General features: G+C 44.7%; 1 protein-coding gene across 1 annotated transcript in view; it reads left to right on the forward strand.

Moving 5' to 3' along the window:
- Positions 1–587: 587 nt before the first annotated feature.
- The window catches only part of LOC115091186 (NUAK family SNF1-like kinase 1), a 79727-nt gene continuing 53823 nt past the window's right edge, over positions 588–26491 (forward strand). The window contains exons 1-3 of the mRNA XM_029601193.1: positions 588–1738; positions 21002–21122; positions 24902–25053. Coding sequence (XP_029457053.1) covers positions 1442–1738; positions 21002–21122; positions 24902–25053 — 570 coding nt within the window. The 5' untranslated portion in view covers positions 588–1441. The remainder of the gene's footprint in view (positions 1739–21001; positions 21123–24901; positions 25054–26491) is intronic.

The raw sequence follows: 26491 nt of genomic DNA on the forward strand, positions 1-26491 counted from the left end.
GCAAAATTGGCAATTTTTGCCTGTTCTTTGTCTATTTCATCTAAAATTTCCAATTACATTCTATAGTGAAACAAAGTGTTGAATTAAATGTTTTTGTGTGAGTTTTTAACTGTTTTTGGTTCTATTGAAGTTGCCATGAAAGGCTCCTGTATTTCTCATTGAAGTCCCCAAATTATGTGCCGTGCACTTGTGATGCACTTTTAGGATTGCTGAACTCCTTACATCTCTGGTCTAAGGCAGCCATACCAGAGCAAAAGTCTCCAGAGGCGAGAGTTTGGTTCACCAACCCTATTGCTTTCACATCTTCCTGATATACGATTAAATTTAAAGTGAAGGGATTCAGAAAAATCTTAAAGGAGTCCTGATAGCGCCTCTGAGATAAGTTTAGCATATAAAATGCAGGTGATTTTCTCCTCTAGTTGACTATAAGAATCACAGAAAAACCCACAGTCTAAGTAGATGTTAAGCCTTTTCCTGCTGAAGCCAACTTCAGCTTCTCTTTTTCTACATCAGTTCACGCTTAACCCATGTGTTCTCTTGTAAGATTTTTCTTTCAGGCATAAAAGGAGCCGAGGATAGAAGGAGCAGCCGGAAGTGCAGCAAAGAAGCTCAGATCTGGTCTCTCATCTTTTCCATTTTATTTCTCAAAGCCGCGAACGGCACGAGAGGCGCCAGAAATTCGGGTCAATGCTGGGAAGTGAGGCAGGCAGGTGGGAAGAAAGATGAAAAAAACAAACAAACAAACAACCCAGCAAACCGGGATGAGAGTAGCTTAGACTCCACCTTCTTGCTGCTCCCTCTTCTCCGGAGAGTATGTAAGGCCAGAGCTCCGTGTGCAGAGACGGAGAGCGAGGAGCGGGCAGCTGCAGCCGCTTCTGCCGCTCCGCCGGAGGGGAAGGGGAACAAGGAGAGAGAGAGAGAGGGGGGGGGGCGCACTCCAGCAGACAAAACCCAGGATCGGCTTAGGAATTCTGCAGCTGCTTCTCCAGGGCGGGGCAGGGGCAGGAGGATGAAGTGAGGAGGGAGCCGGCGGACGCTGTGCTGCGAGGAGGGAGGGCTGCAGGCTGCAAGCGAGCAGGTGCCAAGGCAGCAGCCAGAGCCGCAAGCGGCATTAACTTATTCCGAGAACGGAGAGGCGCTGCCTGCACCGAGAGCCACAGTCCCCGCAGGAGCAAAGGGCCCGGGCTTTGCAGTGGTGACCGGGCTCTTCACCCAAAACCGGATTACAAATTGACTTCATGCAGCGCACATGCATCTTCAAAGTGCTTTGCCCATGCCGGTTGCACGCCTTGTCAGCCTCTCATAGACGGTGATTTCACGTCGGGGATTTTTAGATGCAAAATGCCTTGGGGGGGGGGGGGGGGGGGGCAAACGTGACTGAAGCAGGTTTCCTCACACCGGTTTCGCCGACCCTTCTGGGGGGTCGCAGGAGCTTGCAGCCATGACGGGTGTCACTTTGCAGAGCAGGGGCAGTGACCACAGGAGGGTCGCGATGGAAGGGAAGGCGATGGGAGGCGGCGGCGGCGAGCGGCGCGGGAGACCGAAGAAGAACGGGGCGCCGCCGGCAAGGGAGGAGGCCGCCCGGGAGGGGCCCAGCCGGTCCCCGGACTCCGCCGTCGCGGTGAGAAAACACCACCACAAGCACAGCGTGAAGCACCGGTACGAAGTGCTGGAGACCCTGGGGAAAGGGACCTACGGCAAGGTCAACCGAGCCACGGAGAAGGGAACGGGCAGGATGGTGAGTGGTCAATAATAGGGGGGGGGGGGGGGGGGGGGGGGGGGGCAGAAGCTTCTTTAGGGACGAGGTGAGGGGGAGGGATTCCCGCCTGCAGACACCGCCTGCAGCTCCTCCGCCAGGGGTATTCTCTCTATGAAGTTTTCAGCAGGAAGCGTCTGGCTGCACTGTCATAGTTAACTGCACAGAAAGTTAGGACCCGTGCAACACTGGAGCACCGGGGGGGGGGGGGGGGGGGCGGAGAAGAAGGGACCAGTTCCCTCGGAAGCCCGTTCCCAGGGGAGCAGGTGCTGGAACCTGCATTATATGGACCTGGCGGAAACTCGAGTTCACCGTCCCTGTCTTTTTTTTTTTATCAGAGTTTGGGAATGGGTGCCAAAGGGTTAAAAGGAAGGCTTATGCCACAAAAATGGAATCTGCAACAATTTACCTTTTTTTTTTTTTGTTTAGCATGAATATCTATCTATAGGTGCTGTATCAGTGAACCATATAATGCAGATGCAGTTTCACATGTACTAGTAATACATCGCATGGACACACCCATATGTATGACCTAAATTTGTAGCAGTATTGCCCTTCAGGCTTAGAGTGCGCCTTCTGAAATGTACTGTTTGTTCTGGCTATTGACATTACCTGCTTACGGATCTTGACCCGGCTGTCCAGGAAGTCTACAAGGCATGCTTTCTCTTGTGCTGTACATACTGTATAAAAGAGAGGCTTACACCAGGACAGAAAAATGCATGTTAATTCTGCCTGCTGCAATGATGCAGTGCAAGACATGCAAACGGAGGGGGTAGAGCGAAGGAGTCTTTTTAAATAAAGTGAGTACATTTATTATTGCCCTCCTACTTGGCAATCTACTCAAATTAAATGGAATGTAAATATTACCTATGTGCTAAAAATATTATATGCAAAGTAACTAGAGTTCCTTAGTTTTAAACAGTCATCTGAACTTACAATCAGGCCGATGCTATACCGTGCACAGGCTGGGAGATATGTACGCGCGTTTTGGATGTGCGTCCATATCCCCCAATGCAAAATGGGGATTAGCATGTTCAAAATGCGTGTCCAGTTGCGGGGTGCAGCTGTGCACTGCAGCCAGCGCACGGTATAGCAGTGGCCTGATGTAAGTTCAGATTACTCCATTTAAAGTTAAGGAACTCTAGTTACTTTGCATTTGCATGTGATGAGTGATATTATCTATTCCCCCCCCCATGCCAAAAAAAATATGTGCACCAGACACACACATATCCTTACAGGACTATAGATTGCCCTGGATGGGCTATTGGTCATGGAAAATGTTAATGGTACTTTTGTATCATTGGCATGTCCTGTCTTTTTTTTTTTTTTTTTTGTAACTTATGTTTTATTGAGTTTTAAGGAGGAAAAACCAAAATGTACAAATTACACACAATAGTACAGCCAGCACGAAACAACCAAGACTAAAACACTGAGATATGGCATAACGAATAGCAAAGTAGAAAGAACATATCTATACCCCCCATAGCAAACAAGATAAGCAGGATAAACATGGAAACCAACATTCCCAACTCTCCGGGGTATAACAACCATCTAAAACAGCCTAACAGAACAGATGAGCGGTGTCCTGTCTTTAAACAAACGCAATGAAAGGCAAAGCCACCCTGCACAGAACAGTGGTACAGCTGTATTAAGAAGAGGAGGTAAAGCCAACCACATGAAAAGGCAACGAGGATTGATACATTCTTAGATATAATTTGGGTGTGAGAGTGGCCAGTTTCTTATTATGGGCTGCAGGCTGACTTGGTTACACTTCCCAGCTAGGGAGAAGGAGCGATATCCTGCAAGTGGTCAAGCTTGTACAGCTAACAGTTGAGAGATATCCTTAGTACAGTGGGTGGATGGGTAAGGGTAAGAAAGGGTGCTGGCCAAAGCTAGAACAATGAAGGCAGTTAAGCCTGGACAGCTAAAAGATACCCTCAGCTAGAGCAGTATGGTCAGGGGCAACCAGGCAAACTAGATGGGCCAAATGGCCCTTGTTTGCCAAAATTTTGTATGTTACTTTGCGGTTCGGGGTGGCTGCCGTGAAATAAAGCAGCAGTTTCAAACCACATTCTTAGGAAGGCCTCCATAGCGCAGTGTAATCCTACAATTTGCTACTCAAGAAGATGATACATCCCATGAGCTATGAAGGTTAAACTAACTCACCCTTTGGATGAGTATTCTTTCTATGTCAGGGTTAAGGTAATTAGTGAGGCAATGTAAGGAAGCCATCCCTGACTGCATCAGGTCTGTGAATAATAAAACTGGACTCCCAATTTTCATTCATCTAAGTCCATAATTCTGATTGTCATATTCAATTAAGCTATTCACAAAAATGCACCCATTATCTATCTGTTGGCAGCAAAACACCTGCAGAACATATTGTATGAACTGAGAATCCAGTTTCCAGAAGATTTGAACTAGTTATTTTTTTTTTTTGTCTAGTATTTTCCAACTAGATTATGCATGATTGCAGTCTAGTTTTGTCCAGAGAACAAAAGATTTTGGAAAAGAATAGCAACACATTCCAACCAGTGATCAAGAGCTGGTTTATCTTTAAAACATCTCTGAAACCCCAGCTAAGCAGAACAAAGTGACTAACAGCAAGGCCCTTTCACCAGAACTGAATGTCAAAAGGAGGCTGCTGAGTGCCTCATCCTAATCAATTATCTGTGATCAGACAGGCCCAGACTCAGTCTCACAGCAACACGCTCATCCCTTTTCCTCCCCACAAGATGCTTTTAGCATGGGAAAGTCAAAGAGAGATTGATACAGAATGTCAGCTGATAAACAGCTCTTTATCCGTAGCATGTCTGAACTAACCCACTATTCTTAACTGGAGACACAGAGGTCTGCCCTGGAAAGGTGATTGCAGCAGATTTTTAAGAGATATTATCATGGTTTAAAACCATTTTTTAAAAATCATTTTCAAAAGGGTCCTGCACATAAAAATAGTATATACACGCGTAAGTAGTAGCATGTACGCAAGCATATGTTATTTTACAAATGTCGAGAGTGTATGCATATTTTTGTTTTTATGCATAGATTTTACTGGGGAAAATGGCCATTCGTATGGTTGAAAAGCGCACACAGTAGTTGCTATTTTAAAAGAGATACGTGTATACACTACTGAACTTGTTCGTCAACTTTTACATCTGCTAATTGACTTGCACAACTGAAATTGTAGTTATCTGTTGTCTGCAGTTTTTGGGTGGGAGATGGGAATTCAGGGTGAGGTGCTAGAACGTCCAGAACTGGAGAAAGACTGGGTGGTGAACCGGTGATTCCAGATACTCATGCATACTTTCTAAAAAAAACCTGCCTCCACTTTTAAGTCCGGGTGTTTATTCGCTCACAATTCTTTGTTTATAAAATGGGAAGCAAAAGAATGCATTTCCCTGTATTGGAAATAAACAAACATACTTTTGGAGCAGAAATAGGTGGTCTATTATGAACCATGCTGCTCCCTGCCACACCTTTTATAAATATCATATTAGCATTAATGTCCACACATCCACTCACACGCACAAATGCTGTATCGCAGATTGGCATGAAAACTGGGCTTCCTATTAGCAAACTGTAGCATAACGCTAGAGATGGACATCGAACCAAAATTCCCTTAAATAGAATAAAGATGCTTTTATCTTAAGGCTTGCAAGTCTGTCATGTTTTTGTTTGGAGTGCATGCCCTAAAGGTTTTCAGTGAGGGGCACTGACAGTTCTGGTTTTCAGGATATCCGTCAGATATCTTTGCAAACAGATGATCTAAGAAGAAGACTAATTTGCTTAGGATGGCCACTCTGAAAAATCAAGCCCTGTTGGCATCTTTTGAGAGCCCACGCACAGAGTGGTTCAGTCAGATAAAACCTCCGATGGCACTGGCGGGAAAATTGCAGCAGCTGGCAGGCTGGATGAGCAAGCTCCAGGGAGAAGTCAGAGCTGCAGCTGGCAAAGCCACCTCGGTCCACAGTACCTTCATGCAATCCATTCTGAAGTGCCGGAGAAGCGGAATATAAATTAAATAAAGAAATGGCTCACCCCGTCAGTGGCCAAAGGTGAAAAACCGGGCCATCGTTTTTGACCTTCCCTCCCCCAGCTCGCTATTTGTTAGAAATGGGCTCCTACTTTCAGCCTTTGGCATCCCTGCGGAGAGGATCAACACAGGGTCCCCAGGGGCAAGTACAAGAGAAGGGATGTCAATTAGCAGACCAAGGCCAGTTGGTCAGGATAGGTAAGTGGTGGGGGAGAAAGAGAAGGGGGAGGTAGAAGCAGCAATGGCAGGAGGGAATAAGGGAGATTAGAAATAACTTCCAAGTTCACCTCCATATGTCGCCTCAACATTTGTCCCCCTGGGGAAGTGGGAGACAGGTGAATGGTGACTGTTTGTGATGGTGAATTCTCTCGGGGTCGTTGCAAGGATATTAGGCACTCTAGGTGAATCTTACAGTCTTGTGCTCCCCCACCAACACACACAGTTAAAAATTATGCATTTCTAAGAGAGTTACATGAAAAAGGACATTCAAAGTACAGTCTATTGAGGTAAAGTGATCACTTGCAGTACATGTATTATATTTACAGTGCATACACTGCTATGGTGCCAGTTAGTCCTGGGGGAGTTCTGCGCTACTGCGGAGTGCAGAGTTTTGTGCAGAATTCGCCCCCTGCACAGAAATACAACTTTCTGCGCAGAATTTGAGGCAGATCCCACCATGACACGAGTGGACCCCATCCCGTTTGTGGCGAAGAAGGCCCCAGCGTGCCACATTGCGGCAAAGAGGAAGGAGGCCCCGATGTGCTGTGAAGAGGAAGGAGGCCCCAGCGTGCCACGTTGTAGTGAAGAGAAAGGAGGCCCCAGCGTGCCTCATTGTGGTGAAGAGAAAGGAGGCCCCAGCAGGCCGCATTGTGGTGAAGAGAAAGGAGGCCCCAGCGTGCCTCATTGTGGTGAAGAGAAAGGAGGCCTCAGCGTGCCGCATTGTGGTGAAGAGGAAGGAGGCTCCAGCGTGCCACGTTGTGGTGAAGAGAAAGGAGGCCCCAGCGTGCCTCATTGTGGTGAAGAGAAAGGAGGCCCCAGCGTGCCGCATTGTGGTGAAGAGAAAGGAGGCCTCAGTGTGCCACATTGTGGTGAAGAGGAAGGAGGCCCCAGTGTGCCACGTTGTGGTGAAGAGAAAGGAGGCCCCAGCGTGCCTCATTGTGGTGAAGAGAAAGGAGGCCTCAGCGTGCCGCATTGTGGTGAAGAGAAAGGAGGCCCCAGCGTGCCTCATTGTGGTGAAGAGAAAGGAGGCCTCAGCGGGCCACATCGCAGCAATGAGGAAGGAGGCCACGGCGTACTGTAAAAAGGAAGGAGGCCCCGGCATGCCGTGACACAGTGAAGAGGAAAGAGACCTTGGCTTGCCACGAAGAGGAAGGACTAATCAACAACCAACCTCGTTCCCTTTACTCAAGAGATCTTCAACACCAAACATCAAGGGAACCCCTTGATATGTGGTTTGTGGTTGGTCTTAAAATAGCGACCCCTTGATATGTGGTTTGTGGTTGGTCTTAAAATAGCGACCGCACACAAACCACATATCAAGGGGTTCCCTTGATGTTTGATACGAAGAGGAAGGAGGCTCTGGCGTGCTGCGAAGTGGAAGAGGCCTCAGTGTGCCATGTTGTGGTGAAGAGGAAAGAGGCCTCGGTGTGCTGCAAAGAGGAAAGAGACCCTGACATGCCGAATTGCGGCAAAGAGGAAGGAGGCCCCTGCGTACTGTAAAAAGGAAGGAGGCCCTGGCGTGCCGCATCACGGTGAAGAGGAAAGAGTCCCCGGTGTGCCATGTCACGGTGAAGAGGAAAGAGACCTTGGCTTGCCATGAAGAGGAAGGACTAATCAACAACCAACCTCGTTCCCTTTACTCAAGAGATCTTCAACACTGAACATCAAGGGAACCCCTTGATATGAGGTTTGTGGTTGGTCTTAAAATAGCGACCGCACACAAACCACATATCAAGGGGTTCCCTTGATGTTTGATACGAAGAGGAAGGCGGCAAAGAGTAAGGAGGCTCCGGCGTGCTGCGAAGAGGAAGAGGTCCCAGCATGCCACGTTGCAGTGAAGAGAAAGGAGGCCTCAGCGTGCCACGTTGTGGTGAAGAGGAAGGAGGCCCCAGTGTGCTGCAAAGAGGAAGGAGGCCCTGACATGCTGAATTGCAGCAAAGAGGAAGGAGGCCCCGGCGTACTGTAAAAAGGAAGGAGGCCCTGGCGTGCCGCGTCACAGTGAAGAGGAAAGAGACCTTGGCATGCCGCAAAGAGGAAGGAGGCAAAGAGGAAGGAGGCTCCAGCATGCCATGTCATGGCGAAGAGGAAGGAGGCCCTGGTGTGCCGCATTGCCTTAAAGAGGAAGGAGGCCCTGGCATGCCGCGTTGCTGCGGAGGAAGGAGGCCCCAGCATGCCGCATCACGGTGAAGAGGGAGGTGCAAGTCCCGGCATGCCACAAGCGGAGCTGGCCCCGGTGAGTCCTTGTGTAGTGGTCATTTGTGTGAGAGACTGAGAGGCTGAGTGTAGAGGTGTGTGTATGAGAGAGAAAGATGGGTAGCCTGTGTGAGGGTGTATGCATTGGAAAGAAAGGAAGCCTGTGTGAGGGTGTGTGTGTACGAGACATAGAGAGGAAGCCTGTAAGAGAGGGCACATATGTGCATGAGAGAGAGGGAGTTGTGTGTGTGAGCAAGGGAGGGACAGAGGGAGCCTGTGGGAGGGTGTGTGCATTAGAAAGAAAGGAAGCCTGTGTGAGGGTGTGTGTGTACAAGAGATAGAGAGGAAGCCTATGTGAGGGTGTATGCATTGGAAAGAAAGGAAGCCTGTGTGAGGGTGTGTGTGGGTGTACAAGAGATAGAGAGGAAGCCTGTAAGAGAGGGCACATATGTGCACAAGAGAGAAGGAGCTTGTGTGTGTGAGCGAGGGAGGGACAGAGGGAGCCTGTGGGAGGGTGTATGCATTAGAAAGAAAGGAAGCCTGTGTGAGGGTGTGTGTGGGTGTACGAGAGATAGAGAGGAAGCTTGTAAGAGGGGGCACATATGTGCTAGGGATGTGCATTTGTTTCATTCGTTTAATTCGTTTCATACGTTTCCCATTACATGTCAATTAGATGTGCATTCGTTTCATATGTTTCATATGTTTCCTATTACATGCTTGTATAGGAAATGGATGAAACAAATGCACATCCCTAATATGTGCACGAGAGAGAGGGAGCTTGTGTGTGTGAGTGAGGGAGGGACAGATGGAGCCTGTGGGAGGGTGTATGCATTAGAAAGAAAGGAAGCCTGTGTGAGGGTGTGTGTGTATGAGAGATAGAGAGGAAGCCTGTAAGAAGGGGCACATATGTGCACGAGAGAGAGGGAGCTTGTGTGTGAGAGAGGGAGGGACAGAGGGAGCCTGTGGGACGGTGTATGCATTAGAAAGAAAGGAAGCCTGTGTGAGGGTGTGTGTGGGTGTATGAGAGATAGAGAGGAAGCCTGTAAGAGGGGGCACATATGTGCACGAGGGAGAGGGAGCTTGTGTGTGTGAGAGAGGGAGGGACAGAGGGAGCCTGTGGGACGGTGTATGCATTAGAAAGAAAGGAAGCCTGTGTGAGGGTGTGTGTGGGTGTATGAGAGATAGAGAGGAAGCCTGTAAGAGGGGGCACATATGTGCACGAGAGAGAGGGAGCTTGTGTGTGTGAGAGAGGGAGGGACAAAGGGAGCCTGTGGGAGGGTGTATGCATTAGAAAGAAAGAAAACCTGTGTGAGAAAGCCTGTAAGAGGGAGCGCATATGTGCACTAGAGAGAGGGAGCTTGCCTATGTGAGGGGCAGTACTGAGAGAGGGGTCAAACTCTGGGAGTGGAGATAGAGTGGAAGGGGTTGAGCCTAGCGGGGAAGGGGAGAGATAGTGAACGAGTAGGCAGGCCTGAGAAGGCAGTGAAAGGAGATTGGCCAGGGGAGCAGGGAGAGAGGAAGGAAGGGACAGTCTTACAATGTACTTCTAGGGAAATTCTGCTCAAAATATTTAAAACTCTGCATCTTTAACTAATACATTTTTTCTGTATTACATTTCAGATGAATTACTTAAAGATTGTCATGTATATTGTGTTATTTTGACCAATATAAAGTATGCAGAATTTTACAGAATTTTCCATTTTTGTGTGTAGAATTTTAAAATTATGTGTGCAGAAATTTCAATTTATTTTGCACAAATTCCCCCAGGAGTGGGCACCAGTGAAGAAATCCTATGGTAATGGTATTAGGCCTCTTGTAAAGTGTATTAGGTTTGGGCTTGGCCCTCAGAAAGCCATAAGTAAACTGCATTATAATTACAATATAGTAAACCTCCCATAGCAAAACAACAGTAACTGCCAGCATTCAAACAGTAAGAATCCTACCCATAAAAAATGCAACACTGCAAATATTATTTCGGGCCCTGAAACATCAATACATATTCTATTGGCAAAACAGAACAAGCCAGGCTGCTATAGATCCCTACACAGAAACTACATGTTAGCAAAAAAACTCATCTTGGTCACACATGGTGAACACAGGCAGACCCTCATCAAATAAAGAAGAGACCATGAGGACCATATTCAGCCACTGTGCGGCTTGGCAAGTTAGCTGGATAAATTTATCTGACTAACTTGTGTTATATATTCAGTGGCATGGCTAGAGTTAGCCAGATAGGTCATCCGACTAACTGAACTCCCATTTCAGTTATCCGGCTAAATGCTTTTGAATATGGACCTCCACAAGTATAAATAGAAACATGCAGACACAAACTGAATTGGTAACCACAACAAGCCAGACCATGGGAAAAATAGAAACATCACCATTCCTCATAAAACATCAAAGAATACAATCAAAAAATATAAAACATCAGTCCTAAAACTATACTAATAAAACAAATATTTTAAACAGCTGATGAACAGAACATCCAGAGGTCCATGTTTAGCATCACTTAGCCAGATAAGTGATGGATGAGATGGGGAGCATTCTGGGGCATGGCTACTTATCTGACTAACTTAACCAGAGAGGGGTCAGTGTTCACCGGATAAGTTAGACAGGTCTCAAATTAGCTGGATAAAGTTATCTGGCTGACTTTCTCAGCTTAATAATAGCTGAATATCTACCTCCCAATAATTAAAAACTCATATTTTTAATTTCTGAAACAGCTGTACATTTTGTCAAAACAGTAGATACTTCAAATAACACCCAAAAATTTAAAGTAATAAGTATTAAAAATACTCTGTTCTCTATACCCGGGAGCTTTTGACTTCCAGTCACCTTGAGGTTGTCTTGGATTAAGAGGGGGTAAGAGGGAAAGCAGACTCTTTAACGGACACACACACACGCACACACTCGCGGGCTTGCTCAGGGATTTACATACACGCTCTCTCACATGCTTGCTCTTTTCCCCCTTCAGAATGCACAAGTGGCAACAGTCACCTGTGATTAAATTTAAACAAAATGTCTTTACTTTCATTGGTTGTCAGGGGGGGGATCTAAGGAGGGCCCCCCCATGAGATCAGGATCTGGATGGGCTGTTGAGGCTGCAGGATGAGGTGTCCTGCAAACGTTTTTTTTGGGATAATGCTGTTGGAAGGATGTGTACGGTAATAAAATCCGGAAGTGAATTAACAAAATGGTGTACTGCTTACGTGAGGTGGGGAGGGAAGCTTGATTGGAGCGGAGCATTGGAGTTTAGGTTCCTAAGGCCTCTCCCAGCCACTTTGTGAACTCGACTTCATTGTAAAGGCAGCATATAAACAACTTTAAATAAAATAAATAAAAATAAATACGTTCATAAAGGCAGCATCCCCAGCTGCAATCTCAGCCACACTAATAGTGCAGAAAACCTGCCCCTCTAGTTGCGATGCCCTGTTTATCTGACTGTCACACTCTTTCTACTGATTGTAGCAAAGTACCGGTAATTTGGTTGCTGTGTTAGTTAATCCACTATCAAAGTTAAAACCACTGTTTCAGTCCTTAAAGTCATCGCTATAACCAGCGAAGAAACAAAGGGTCCACAAACAAGTTGTGGGTGAGAATTTTGATTGGACTAACTCAATACATCCGTCCCTTCGTCAGGTCAGCCTAGCTCTTGAAAGCGGGCCACAGATGCATTTAGTTGGTCCAATAAGATGGCCTCGCCTACAACTTGTTTGCCCTTTATTTCTATCAGGCCGATACAGTACAGTACGCTCCAGTAGAGCGCACTGTTAATCGGCATTTGGACGCGCGTTTTCGACACGCTAGCTTTACCCCTTATTCAGTAAGGGTAATAGCGCGTCGAAAACGCGCATCCAACCCCCCCCCCCCCCGATCCTAATAGCGCCCGCAACATGCAAATGCATGTTGCGGGCGCTATTAGTTATTCCCGCGCGATACAGTAAGTAAAATGTGCAGCCAAACCACACATTTTACTTTAAGAAATTAGTGCCTACCCAAAGGTAGGCGTTAATTTCTGCTGGGGAAGTGCACAAAAAAGCAGTAAAAACTGCTTTTCTGTGCACCCTCCGACTTAATATCATGGCGATATTAAGTCAGAGGCCCCAAAAGTTAAAAAAAGTAAAAAATAAAAATTTAAAATCAGCCCGCGGCTCACGGGTTGAAAACCGGACGCTCAATTTTGCCGGCGTCCGATTTCTGAACCTGTGGCTGTCAGTGGGCTTGAGAACCGACGCCGGCAAAATTGAGCATCGGCTGTCAAACCTGCTGACAGCCACCGCTCCTGTCCAAAATGAGACGTTAGGGATGCGCTAGTGTCCCTAGCGCCTCTTTTTACTGCGGGCCCTAATTTAAATATTTTGGTTTACTGAATCGCGCACACAGGACACTGGCCTGTGCGCGCGCCAGGAGAGTGAATTTTACTGTATCGGCCTGTTAGTTGGTTATCGCAGTGGGGATAAAACAGTAGTTTTAACTTAGCTTAGTGGTCAGTCAGTCACCATACTGGCCTTGGTTTTTTTTTTCAATTCAGTTCTGATGCACAGATAAAAATGAAGTAAGAGAAATAAAACATGATGAAAAAAAATAGAGGAAAAAAAGCTAGGGCAAAGGGGACCAGGAATGGATTTTAACACAGGGCAGCTGTGCCACAGCTGGTAGTGCAGTATTGGAAATTGTCTGTACCTGGGAAGAGGGGGGTGAAGAAAGGCAGCAAAAAAAAAAAAAAAAACAAGGAAGACCTGTGCCATAATTATATGTTGCCTACATCCATCCCAAGGTGTGAGCAAAGCAGCCCTTTGCACAGAGCATTGCCTAAGCTAGTTTTCACTTGCAGAATGTAACTGCCTGCTCCACCCATAAGAGCTGCTTAAAGTGCTTATTCCACTCCCACACCAAGCGGCAAAATGCATTCTGCCTGCAGGCCTGCTGCCTCCTGCTTTTGGAGAGCATTAGATGGCTGTGGCATACCGGCACGCCACAGTAATTTGCTAGCAGGACGACACGCGGACTCCATAAGTTGCACCATCACTGCATGCAAGTTGCTGCTTGGAATTAATCACAGAATTTAGCAATGAGAAGGAATGCCCAGCTGTGCCAGATGGCCTGTGACTCATCACACAACGTCTTGTCTGGAGTTCACTGGGACGCTTCCCTGCTTACAGGTTCATTTCCAGTAAGGAAGGTAAGGAAGCGCCGGCCCTAGCTTTTCTTGTCTCAGCAGAGTTTCATTCAACATGTTTTAGAAAAGCATTTTTTACTAATGCAATGATCAAATTCACTTCTAAGCAGTGAGGCCATTATTTGTCTGGGTAGTTGCTATCTATCTGTCTGGTCATGCCAGCCCTGTCTGGGGTCAGTTCTGGTGGGGTAAGAGGAAGGTGGGATTCAGGGCAATTGTTCAGGGGCCCCAGCAGCACAAGGGGGTCCTCCTTTGGCAAAGCTGAGTGATGTCATTGAGGCAGGGCACCTGGCACTGGTGGGGTCTAGACCTTAATTTCTACCCTGGGCCCTAGTGTGTCCAGTGTTGGCCCTAGCCCAGTTTACTCTTAATTATTACTCTTAGTTATTCATTCTGCTGACTCCCATTACGGAAGTGACCTTTTAAATCAAGTAAACTGTGCCTAAATGTGCATTCTTCTCTGTTAGTGGTACACTGACCCACACAAACACCTAAAAAAAAGGGTTACCTTTATGTGCTGAATGTTCCAGAAAGACACATCAAGTGGCAATATTTCCCCTGCATCTTGAAACATTTTGCTGCTTAGTTGGTTTTTTTTTTTTAATTTTTCAGTTTCTTCCAGCTGTTTCCCTCAGTACCTTGGGAATAGTCATGTCAGCAAGAGGCTTGCAAATCATATCTCGGCTATTGGATGCAATACAGCCGTATTGGTTATGATGTCCTGTCACGAATGTACTGTACCGACGCAGGGCTGGACGAGATGCTGGGTACCTTCTGGATTTAGCATGTGCTGGGATTTTCTGCAGACACTAACAATGGGGCCTTTTCTTTCCCAGAACAGGAGGAATGATAGTTGTAGCTTTCAGGGCCTACTAGACGTTAAGATAAGACAGGAGAGAGCAGAAAATGTTAGCTAGAGGACACTGACTTTTCCTGGTATTTATATACAGGCCGATTCAGTAAAAACGCGGGAGAGCAGACGCTCTCCCGGCACGCGCGATACAGTATGCAATTGAGGTGGTGTGGTAGAAACAGGCAAAAGGAGGCGCTAGGGACACTAGCGCGTCCATAGCGCCTCCTTTTAGCCTGGAGTGGCGGCTGTCAGCGGGTTTGACAGCCGACGCTCAATTTTGCCGGCATCGGTTCTTGAGCCCGCTGACAGCCACGGGCTCGGAAACCGGACGCCGGCAAAATTGAGTGTCCGGTTTTCAGGCCGACAGCCGCCGGCCCGTTTAAAAATTTTTTTTCTTTTTTTTTCTACTTTTTTTTTACCCTTCTGACTTAATATCGCTATGATATTAAGTCAGAGGGTGCACAGAAAAGCAGTTTTTACTGCTTTTCTGTGCACTTTCCCGGTGCCGGCAGAAACTAGCGCCTACCTTTGGGTAGGCGCTAATTTCTTAAAGTTAAATGTGCGGCTTGGCTGCACATTTTACTTTCTGTATCGTGGGGAATACCTAATAAGGCCATCAACATGCATTTGCATGTTGAGGGCGCTATTAGGTGCCGCGGGTTGGACGCACGTTTTCCGCCGCTTACTGAATAAGGGGTAAGGGAAAACGCGCATCCAAGAGCATCCAAGAGCATTCAAGAGCATCCAAAACGCGCATCCAAGAGCAGTCAGAGCGCACTGTACTGTATCGGCCTGATAGAAAGCACAAAAGTATAACAAAAAAGATATAAAAAAATACCAGTGTTGCAGGTTGTCTTACTGTCACCTGTAAGGAGAAACAGGATGAAAGCATCATTTCTCCTAGCTGATAGTAGCTTGGAAAGAGGGGGTTTCTCCTTTCCTGTGCATGTATTTTGTTTAATCTCAGACCTTTTTTCTGAGATTAGGAACCTATAGGAACCTACACGTGTGTTTTTTTCCCTTATATTTTGGATCACTAAACGTGTTTTGGGGCACAAATTTGCAGTAGCTGCTGCTCCTCCTCAGCTGACTTTTGGCTGATAAACCTTTGGCCACTGCTTCGATGCCACCCAGCAGGATCTTCTTTCAGGTCCTAGAAATCAGTTTAGTGCTGCAGATTAACTACCGTACGCAATGCTTCCCCCCGCCCCAGGCAGATGGGCCAAGAGAGGGAAGAAGCAGGCAAAAACCGTGGATGCAGCTGCTGCCTTCCGGCTTCTTCTTCCTCTCTCGCACGTGCATTCCAGCTGCTGAGCGCCCCCCATGCACAGCTGAGTGCTGCCACCCCTCCCTCCCCCCAAATCTAAATCCCTCACTATTTCTTTGTACAAGTTAAGATGTCAGATTTATTAGGTTTGAATTTGTTTTCATGTCAATAGGGTGGGCACAGACAAATATTTTCTTCATTTCATGGCTTTTTTTTTTTTCATTTGTTGTTTGTTTCATTTCTTTTGTTCCTTTAAAACATTAAAAAAAACAAAAAACTAAACTAAAAAAAAAAAAGTCAAATCTACAGCCATAAAAAAATACCCCACTCCAGGGCCCCATCCCTATCCCTGGACTCAGGGCTAGTGCAAGGGGATTAGGTGCCCTAAGCACCTTCTGCCGCACTCCTACTTCTCATAGGTGGGGGTGGTAAAGAGGGGTGGAGATTTGAATCCCCACTCCTCTTTGCCGCCGCTCACACCCCCTAATGGCCGGCGCTGTAGGCCCAGGCCTAGCTCGCCTAGCGCTTCCGCCGGCCCCGCCTGGACCCTCTTAAACCTGTAATTGAATATTTCTTCACGGGGCAGGACCAGTCCCTGGTCACTCCTGCCTCATCGCTATTATAAATGTCGCTGGCAGACTGAGGCCAGCGCCATTGTCAAAGTTTGCTGTAGAAAAATGGTGCTGGCCTGGCCTGGGCCATTTGCAAGGGCACAAATTTATAAGGGTGCTGGCCTTGACCTAGCAGGATCATTTGCAATAGTAGCAGCTGTGGAGCAGGAGCTCTGGGAGATGGGGCCCTACCTTGAGATAAAAAATGTTTAATTACAGGATTAAGAGGGTCCAGGGGAGCGGGCCTTGGAATGGAAGGGGGTTTTTTTTTGTGGCAGTTATGGCCTTACCTTTTAAATAAAACAAATGGAAAGAAATTAAATGTTGTTTGTTTTCCTTTCATTTTATTTTAAAAACATAATGAAATGAAACAGGCAGTCAGATCTGCTGACTTACCGTAAGGCGAGATAGGCACCCCCAGTCCTGGAGTGCCACAACCAGCTCTGGTTTTCAGGACATCCATAATGAATATGCATGAGGTGTATTTACATGCCCTATATAAATATAGCTCGTGCATATTCATTGTGGTTGTCTGGAAAACCAGAGCTGGTTTGTGGCACTCCAGGACTGGGGGTGCCTACCCCTACCTTAAGGTAATTCAACAGGTAAAAGCGCCTTTGTCCGTTTCCCTTCTCTGCCCAAGGAACAGAATCTCACCTCAGGAGAGTTATCTCACTTGGGTTCCAGTAGCATTATGAGCCATGAGGTGAGTCCAAACTTGCTGGATGTTTTAAGATTTCTCTGTCTTTTGCTGTCTTATCTTTTGGTCTGGAGTCCAGGCCTGGATTAAGGGATAGGCAACACAGGCAATTGCCCAGGGCACCAAATACCCAGGCCAAAGAGGAGTGCAATTGTGCTAAGGAAGGGACACCGCCATGGCACTCTGGGGAGGGGAGGCAGAGAGACTGCACCTACTGACTGATCTCCAGGGTCTCGCAACTCCTACTGTCCAGTCGTGCCCATGGGCTCCCAAATCCTAAATCTGGCCCTGGCTGTGTCTACCAGAATTTTATTTCAATGGGCCATTCCAAAACATTGTTTTTTGTGACACAGATATTAGAGGAATTATGCACATTTTTGTTGGATCTGTTAATGGAGTGAATGAGATGATTTACTACACAAGACGTTCTGTACATGAATCGATATTGACTAATGCCTCCAACCAGGATTTTGTACTTGTCAGAAATGACTAGCTTTTTTTTTTTTTTTTTTTTTAACCAACCACCTTTCAGAGCTAGCTCTGGTGTAACCTTTAGCAATGGGAGATGTCTAGACACGGAAAGTATACTGCCTGAAGGAAAATCTGGCTTGTTTATCACTTGATTGCAACAGGTTGGCATTTGGCTGGAATGCATAGCCTTGGTAGGCATGTGCTTTCGTGAGGGGTAAAGCATTCAGAGCGATAAGCTTTAAGGCTCACTTCACATCTTGAGATAAAGTATTTTTTTTCCATGATGCTATATCCAGAAATGAGCCTGGGGGTAAAATAAGTTCAACATACACCACAAGCTAGCCTGCATATTTACCACGCAATTGTCTCCTCAGTTGATAATCAACTATTACTTAGCAACTTATATTTGCATTTATATGTCTACTGTGCTGAGTATTTAGATCCAGCAGTTTGAAAAGCTTCATATTGCTAAAACAAGAGTTCACAAGCCAGTCCTTGGGACACACCTAGTCAAGTTTTCAGGATATCCACAGTGAATATGCATGAGATAGATTTGCATACAACAGAGGCAGTGCATTCAAATTTACCTCATGATTATTCATTGTGGATATCCTGAATACCTGACTGGCTGGCCGTGTCCTGAGGATTAGGTTGAGAACTCTTGTGCTAGAAAATAAGATATATAGTGGGTCTTCTCTGGGTGTGTGTGTGTTTATATATATATATATATATATTACTCTGCTAGGAAGGAAAGGACAGTAAACTGTAAATATACTTTAATCATGGAAACTTTAACAGCATTCAGTAGGCTCCATTGCTCTTGAATTTTAGGATGAATGCAAAACTTATTACAGGAGAGAATGAGAAGCAGTATTTCATAATTTGTGTCACTTCTCTTCATTGCAATAAAACCTATTTTAACTTAATTAAGCCTGAGCTCTTCTTCTGCTGTAGTATCTGCTCCTTAGAAATGAAATTCTGCCTTTACAATATCGTGCCCAAAAGAAACAGTTGTTCCCAAATGAAAAACAAAATTGCAGATTTTATGGTTCTGAGAGTAACAGACATTTTCAATAATGAAAAGTATCGTTTATTGTGACTAGCAGAGGATGAGTAATTATAGCACTTGGCTACAGTTACGCAGGCACTTAAAAGTAGATATCGTTGAATATATGAATGCAGCAGCTGTTGCTGTTTGCCATATACTGAGAAATAAAAAGGAAATACCTGACTACCAATCACTTTAAAAACAAAATGACTGATGGGCTTATAGTACCATGGAAGCCCTGGCAGCACAGTGCAAATAGAGGCAATTGTAAATTTCTCATGACTATATTATGGCTGCTCTTCCCTACTCTTATTTACGTCATAATGCTCTCTTCCCACAAAGGTCTGAAGAAAAGCAGGCTGACACTACTTGTACTGTGAGCTTCTTGGGTGTTTTGCATAGAAGGGTGTAGTATATATGTTGACTTCCATGGCATGGTTTCCATTGTTAAATTAGGCTGACAGAGGTGGTCTGCAGAGAGGGGAATGAAGACAAGGGGCAGATTGAAAAGGAGGATAAGCATAGAACAAAACGGTGCACACTTTTCAACTGCAACACGACACCTTCAGAGATAGCAGTATTGAAAACTGAGTGAAGAATGAAGACCCATCGTACCAACTGGGTTTTATTATTATTTTAAACCAGTTTCAAGGATGAATTGAGTAGGAAGATTGACAAAAGATTTCTTCTCCTAAAGTCAGATGAAGCCATTTGTATCACCTAATGTAGCCCCCATTTCTTCTTGGCTATGAGATTCTCCCACAGAGGAGTCTTCCAGATTCAGTACTGTAAATATGAATAAAACAAGCCATGCTTTATCACCACACTTAATGCAGGTCTTTGAACCTTTATTTATTTTGGGATGTTGTGAGCTTTGACCCTTGGGCCAAGGCGGAGTTGACGCAACCTGCAGGGAGGAGCTCTGTTGGCAGGCAGACCTGGATGAGGCAGAGGCCCAGATACTGCTTCGCCTTTCCCAGCCAATGTTCCCCTCTGGTTGAGCCTCAGGTCTTAGGTGGGGGCCTCTGCTTGTGGCAAGATCTGGAGACGTAGCAGGGTTGGATCAGGAGAAGGCAAGATGCATCCTGTGGCAGGCTATGGTTGGAGGCAGGCGGCAGTCAGGATGGTCCAGATGTCAGGCTGAGGCCAATCTCAAGTATCCATCTGAAGGAAACAGGGGGGATGGATAGGCAGAGCAGGCAGGTGAGAAGCTGAACAAGCAGGAGAAGTACACTGAAGAACTGAAGAGACAACAACAAGGGCTGACATGAAGGCAAGGTCCATGGCAGCTGGAGGTGAAGACTGAAGACAAAGGATGCTGGGCTGGAACTGGGACCAAAGATGAAGACAGGAACTGGAACTGGGAGTGGAAACACAGGAACCAAGATGGAGATGCTGGTAACTCACACTACTTGGAAGCAGGTTGACCTGTTGCTGAGGCACTGGAGCAGTGTCAGAAGGGGCCTTTTATAGGTAAACATGTTGAAATCATTCTGGGGCGCCGCAGGGCTTTTTCCTGCCGCAGGCCCTTTAAATTAAAGTAAGTTGTGCGAGCGCCTAGGGAGCATCAGGCCTGGACGGTGGTGTCCACTACATGTCAGCGGGTTCTCTCCATGTTGAGAAGTGGCCGGCGCAGCCAGGACCACCAGCAGCATCCTGCTGCGTGCACCAGGAACTGGCCCGAAAGGTAGGAGTGGCGGTCCGAGGGACAACCCATGGACTGCCGATCATATCAAGGGAATTTTCAATACTAGGTGCTCCATGGGAGAGGATGCACCTGATATCTTCTGGAAAGAATTTTCATAAAGGCTGTTTGTAATTCTTCCTATGCAAAGTCCTGTTGATGCTCTCCAAAGATGCCACCACTGTTCTCTTCTAATATATTTTGAGATCCTTGAAACAAAATGGTTTATAGAACAGATCCAAGAGAGAATAGTCAATATTGTCAGAAATGTAATAATAGGTTTTACAGAAGCACCTGTTCAAGAAAAAACATGTACAGTGGCATTGAGTGTAGCTTGACAGATGGTACAGAAGTCAAAACTTAGTTATAAATCTAATGCCAGATACATTGCAGAGGTTACATTTCATCTACCAAAGTCATTGGTGTGATAGTTCTACAGATTTATCTTTCGTATTTGTAAACCACCTCTCCTTGAAGGCTACAAAGCAGTGGAGAACAGATATTTATCTACATCAGAACAACAAATGTAAAAATCAAAATCAAATGAAAACATGACATAATGAAACAAATGGAAATTAAAATTAGTAAATAAACTGAAGCAGCCTAAATCTGTCATTTAAGTTTAAAACAAAAATACTCTGCTCCTAAATTTGAACAGGATCAAGGCAATTGGATCACAGTACAGAAATGTTAAACTGTATCCGCGTAGGATTTCAAAAGCTATTTTAAATAACCATACCATGCTTACTTTCCTAAAAATGCCCTAATTTCAGTTTTTGCAGGATGGAATTCCAGAGCAAAGGACCTATACATAAGAAAATCTTTCTTATTTGTATCTTGTAATTCAATTATGTTTGGCATGTTAATAAGTGTGAGTTAGGATGAATGTAATAATTATCTAGGAATATGATTAATTTCTGATCCAGTAGTTACGTAATTCTTCCAGTTTTCCCAGCATTGATTTTTGCACCTCTCACTTCTCCGCAGGTTGCTGTCAAGTCCATTCGAAAAGATAAAATCACAGATGAGCTGGACAGAGTTCACCTTCAACGTGAGATTGAAATAACAGCACTGCTCAAACATGATCACATTGTCCAGATATATGAAGGTTAGTCTATATGCTAAAACACTTTGAATCTTGTTATGTTAGGAAGATCATCCATTTAGTCAATTACTACTGATTATTACAATGATGGCATCTACAATGAAGTTTCAGAATTAATAAATGCATATCATTAGCATCAATATTTCAAACTAGATCTCTGGTGCTTAAAAATCAGTCTATAAAAACAAGAGTTTTGGGTTGATTACATTACACTTTCTTATGATTTTATAACTCACAACTACTCAACTTATTGGTGCAAAGTCCCCCTTTTTTCATGTTCAGCTACTGCCGTGAGGATGGAATAGAACTCAGGATGACTTTTTCAGGAGATGACATGGTTAGATAATGTAATCTTCTACTTCCACTATGCCAAGCCACATAATGGCATTGCCATCTGCAAGGTGCAATGCCAGTAACCCACAAGTGAAACAAAACATGGGATGTTTGTTTACAAGGTAAGCCATTGCTTACAGCTGACCACAACTTTAATTTGCATCATTAACTTGCCCCCCACCCCTCTAAAAAGTCTGGCTTTGCAGTGGCCCTGTCCTATATGAAAATGATTTAACGCAATCTAGAGGTGCTGTGACAGGTCAAAACCATGTTATGAAAGCTGGGATCAGTGATAAGTGAATGAATGAAGACATCTAGAGTTTCCCACTCTGAATGTCACTCCAAAATTTCAGTCCTATCGTCCACTTTCTTGCACAACCAAATTGGACTTCTTGATGGCAAGTGAATTGGTGGGTGGTCAACAAGGTCTGTATATAAAGACAAATTGTTGTTTTGGCAGGAGCTTTTTACTGACTGGTGATATAACAGCTCCCAAGGAATCATCCTGAGCTTTGCATGCCACTGAAGTAACATTTTTTTTATTAAATTGTCACTTAAAGCTACAAATAATGAGGATAACTTTCAAACCTATTCATAATACTGCATGTGCACATTTAAGGAGCCATGCAGAGATTTATTCTAGTATTTTATAATCTGTGCAGTGGGTTGCTGTACATTTTATTTAATTCAGCTTTACTGCTTCGAAAGTATGTGCATATGTTTCAGTACACGCAAATATTGCCAATGAAATGCAAGCGCTTACTTTACCTATTTTATAAACATACATGTACATATTTTAGGTACATCTAAAAATATAACATGTATACATAAAAACAGGTATTTTATAATGTATGTACATATACTTGCTTGCATGTGTATTTGAAATCACCAGTTTGCTGATATTGCCGCCAGTTCATCCAGTCCACCTAGGCCCTCTAACACTTCATCCTGACCCCCATCAGTTCACCAGACCTCCCATCCAAAAGTTTCAGGCAATAGACAAGTCCAATTTGAATTGCGCCAATGAGCAGGAACAAAATTGTGCAAACAAGGTAGATAATTTATACATGAATGTTAATTCATGTATAAATACAGCAACTTCCACGTGTACCTCTTGTCCCCACTCCAGAATGCCTCTAGACCACCCCTTAATTTCTCAGTATGTGTGTGCACAAAACCAAAAACACACATGTACTTTCTGGGGTAGCTTTTAAAAGGTTGCACGCGAGCGTACATGGGCGCTACTCAGTGCGTGCACATGTACACCCGATTTTATAACTTGCACGAGCAGGAGCGCGCAAGTTATAAAATCCGGGGTCGGTGCGTGCAAGGGGGTGCACAATCGTGAACCTTGCGCACACCGAGCCGCGCAGCCTTCCCCCGTTCCCTCCCAGGCCGCTCTGAAATCGGAGCGGCCTGTGAGGGAACTTCCCTTTCCCCTAACCTGACCTTCAACCCCTTCCCCTAACCTTTCCCCCCTAGCCCTATTCTAACCGCCCCCAAATGTTTTGTTTTACTTTTTGTGCCTGCATCTGGGCAGGCGCAAGTTGGGCGCGCTGGCCGATTGCCGGCACATGATCTCTGACACAGCGGCAAATGGGCACTGTGCCAGGAGCCGCTGACCCCGCCCCAACCCCGGACCGCCCATGCCCCTCCCCTCCCTGCCGCTTTTTGCAAGCCCCGAGACTTGCGCGCATCCCGGGGCTTTATGCGTGCCGCCAGGTCTTTTGAAAATAGGCCCCGGCACGCGCAGGACCAGTTACGCGCGTAACCTTTTGAAAATCCGGCCCACCATGTTTATAAAATAGCATGCAGGTATATGCAAATTTTCCACATGTAGCCCCTTTGAAAATTTACTCATGTGACTAGAAGAAGCGCTGGTCATGATTCTCCACCGCTGAGATGATTCTGTTAAGGAATAAATAAGCAGGAACTGCACGTTGCGGCAAATTCCATGAGTGCTTTTACCCACAGGGTTTGCTCCAATAATCAAAGCAAAACTATGCTTGTAATTTTGCTTTATTGCCCTCCTCAAAAGTACCTGCTTCCTGTGTGGGTTCTTCTTTTTTTGGTCAAAACTACATGGCTAGTTGCCTTCCCCGACCTAACCCCGCCCCCTGGAACACCTACAAAATATGCAGATAAAATTATATATATTGTTGTCACACACACTTTTACCCACAGAGGATGGGAAATAATCAAATCAGTTTCCATGTGTAAAACAGCATTTTACCCATATGCCTTTGTTTGTTGTCTTCTAAATCTATAAGTGGAAGCTCACAGCATAGAATTAATGTGGAAAAATCTATCCATTCCATGAAGTAGTGCTCGATTCATGATTCCAGTCATCCCCAGACCTTATTGAGATGATTGATTAGTGGACTGGAGTAGAGGCTCTGAGCCATTCCTTATTCTATCATCTTGGGATGCTGGAGAACTGGCTTTGAAGAACTGATCAGTTCCTGAACTTACTGAGGCAGGGGCCTTTATTTCATCCCTTTATTCAACTAATGCTGATTGCTGTCGTCATCTTCAGACTTTTTAGTGAGGTATTCAGTGTGATCTAGTGGTTATCACACTGAATAAACTGTATAGAAAAATCTGCTGTGTGGCTTTGGGGAATCAATTGTATCTTTTGATGTCTGTTTATCCAGTTGTAACTGGGTAATAATAATCTAGGGTGTCTAATCAGGGAGCCTACCTTTCGAGCCTATGGTAAAGAATTTACATGTATACGTGGACGCATGGAGATTTATCCTAGTCTTTCATAAACTGCATATCGGGAGCTGCACAATTGATAAAATACAGCATAGTTTTGCTCTAAAAGTATGCACAAATATTTCCAATGCAAGAAAATGCTTACTGTCTCTACCTATTTTATAAGCATACATAGGTGCAAAAATATATATAACATGTATGCATAATAACTGATTTATACACGGAGGCAGGCATTTTATATAGTATGCGCAAATACTGTTTTGAAAATACTTGCGCACTTACGTTAAATCACCAGTTCACCAGTACTTCTGCCTGTTCACCCAGTCCTCCTAGACCCTCTAGCACTTCACTCTGAAGCCCCACCAATTCACCTGGACCTCCCACACAAACCTGCAGACAACAAACAAGTCCAATTTCACTTGCATACACATCTCTTACAAAATAGCAACTTACATGCTTACTTCTGAACCCTGCCTCTAGCCCTCCCTTTTTTTCATCAGTAAAATGTACACACAAAATGCAAAATACGTGTTGACGTTTATAAAATAGCATATGCACGAAAACATGCTATTTATGGGCATATATGCTCTTTTTACACATGAAACCCCTTTGAAAATTTACTCCAATATTTGAAGTCATTCCTTATTTGAGATTATATCAGAACATGCTACAGAAACAGGGAATAAGTGTCCACGTAAAACAATCATGGTATATTCTCTTTTCTTCTCCAGTTTTTGAGAACAAAGACAAGATCATTATAGTCATGGAGTATGCCAGTAATGGAGAACTCTATGATTATGTGAACGATAGGCAACGAATCACAGAGAATGAGGCAAGGAACTTCTTTCGACAGATTGTCTCTGCTGTGCACTACTGCCACAAGGTAAAAGATGCAACATATTGTCGTGTACTCACTGGCTGCAAATTTAGATAAAACCCCTCAAAAATACTATACTAGTTTACTGTTAATACTGGAGGAGGAAGACATTACTGTTCTGAAGTAAGAGTTCATTGTTTTTGCTGCCTGAACTGATAGGGAAAGAGTGAAAATGTAATAATGTTTCAGTAGTTTTTCTGTAAATCTTGGGTAACATTTATGTACCCATATTTTCTCTAGTCACCATGATAGAGATCCACTCTAACAACTTGTATAGTACATGATAGGAGACTCGAAGAAAGCTTTCCTTGGTACAATGCAAGCATTAAGAAGGGCATTAGCAGTAAATTGTTAGGGGTGCTGTCTCCAAATGGATTGATTTTGTTCATACCATCACATCACAGGAATAAATCTCACTTGTAAACCAGGAGTAGGTTGAGTATAATCTTAATCTTTCAAAGGCACTTGTAATGCGCTTCTTAATACGTGAATTGTGCTGAAGAGCATCCTTCTAGAGTTCATAAGCTGGTATATGCACTGTCAACCTGTCTAGATGCACCTGGAAGATCTTCTTAATCAGGCCAATGGCATCCAATACAATTGGGAATATTTCTATATGTTTCTGCCACATTTTCTTGGTCTCTGATTGTATCATTTGATATTTGAGAATCTTCTCTCCAGAGAGAAGGCAGTGTAGGATGGACAGTGTTTTTACAATTAGACTATTATTGAGATCAATATTCCGCTACAGGCAGTTCAGCTATATTCTCCACATAAACTTGGATGGATAATTTAGATGGGATATTCAGCAGTGAAACTGTGCCACTGAATATACCCAGATAAATCAAAGTTAACCAGATAACTTTAGGCACAACTAGACCTTGTGGTATGACCAAACTTATCTGGATAGTTTACTTGGATAACTCTGAATATTGGCGTTATCTGGCAAAGTCATCCCCACCCTGAAATGCCTTTGAACGCCTCAATCTTATCTGGATAACAACTTAGCCGGATAAGTCAAAGCCTGCACACCTGTTGGAAAAGTAAAAAAAACACAGTTTGTTCGGTCAAACTATTTGAATATGGACTGCTTTCTTTGTAGGAAGAGGAGAGAAGGAATGATAGATATGCAAGCAGAGGAAACCATAATGAACAGGCTAGGAACTGCTAGTGAAAGGATTTAAAGAGATGAAGACCACCCAAATATAACCCAAAGCGGTCTTCTAATATTTTGCCTGTTTCCTTGATGTGCTGTGGCTTTCTCTTAAAGTCCCTTTCATCTATCCTTTTTATACACATGTGACAAACAAATGAAACACCCAAAATCTTTGAATATTCTCTGTCTTTCAACAAAGTAAATAAAATATATAAAAACTCCCTGGTTGTCATTCCAATTAGTTGAACAAATACAAAATGAAAAAGACAGCTAGAGCTCCACTTCGTG

This window comes from Rhinatrema bivittatum, chromosome 4, assembly GCF_901001135.1.
Source record: "Rhinatrema bivittatum chromosome 4, aRhiBiv1.1, whole genome shotgun sequence".
In the NCBI taxonomy this organism is placed as follows: domain Eukaryota; kingdom Metazoa; phylum Chordata; class Amphibia; order Gymnophiona; family Rhinatrematidae; genus Rhinatrema; species Rhinatrema bivittatum.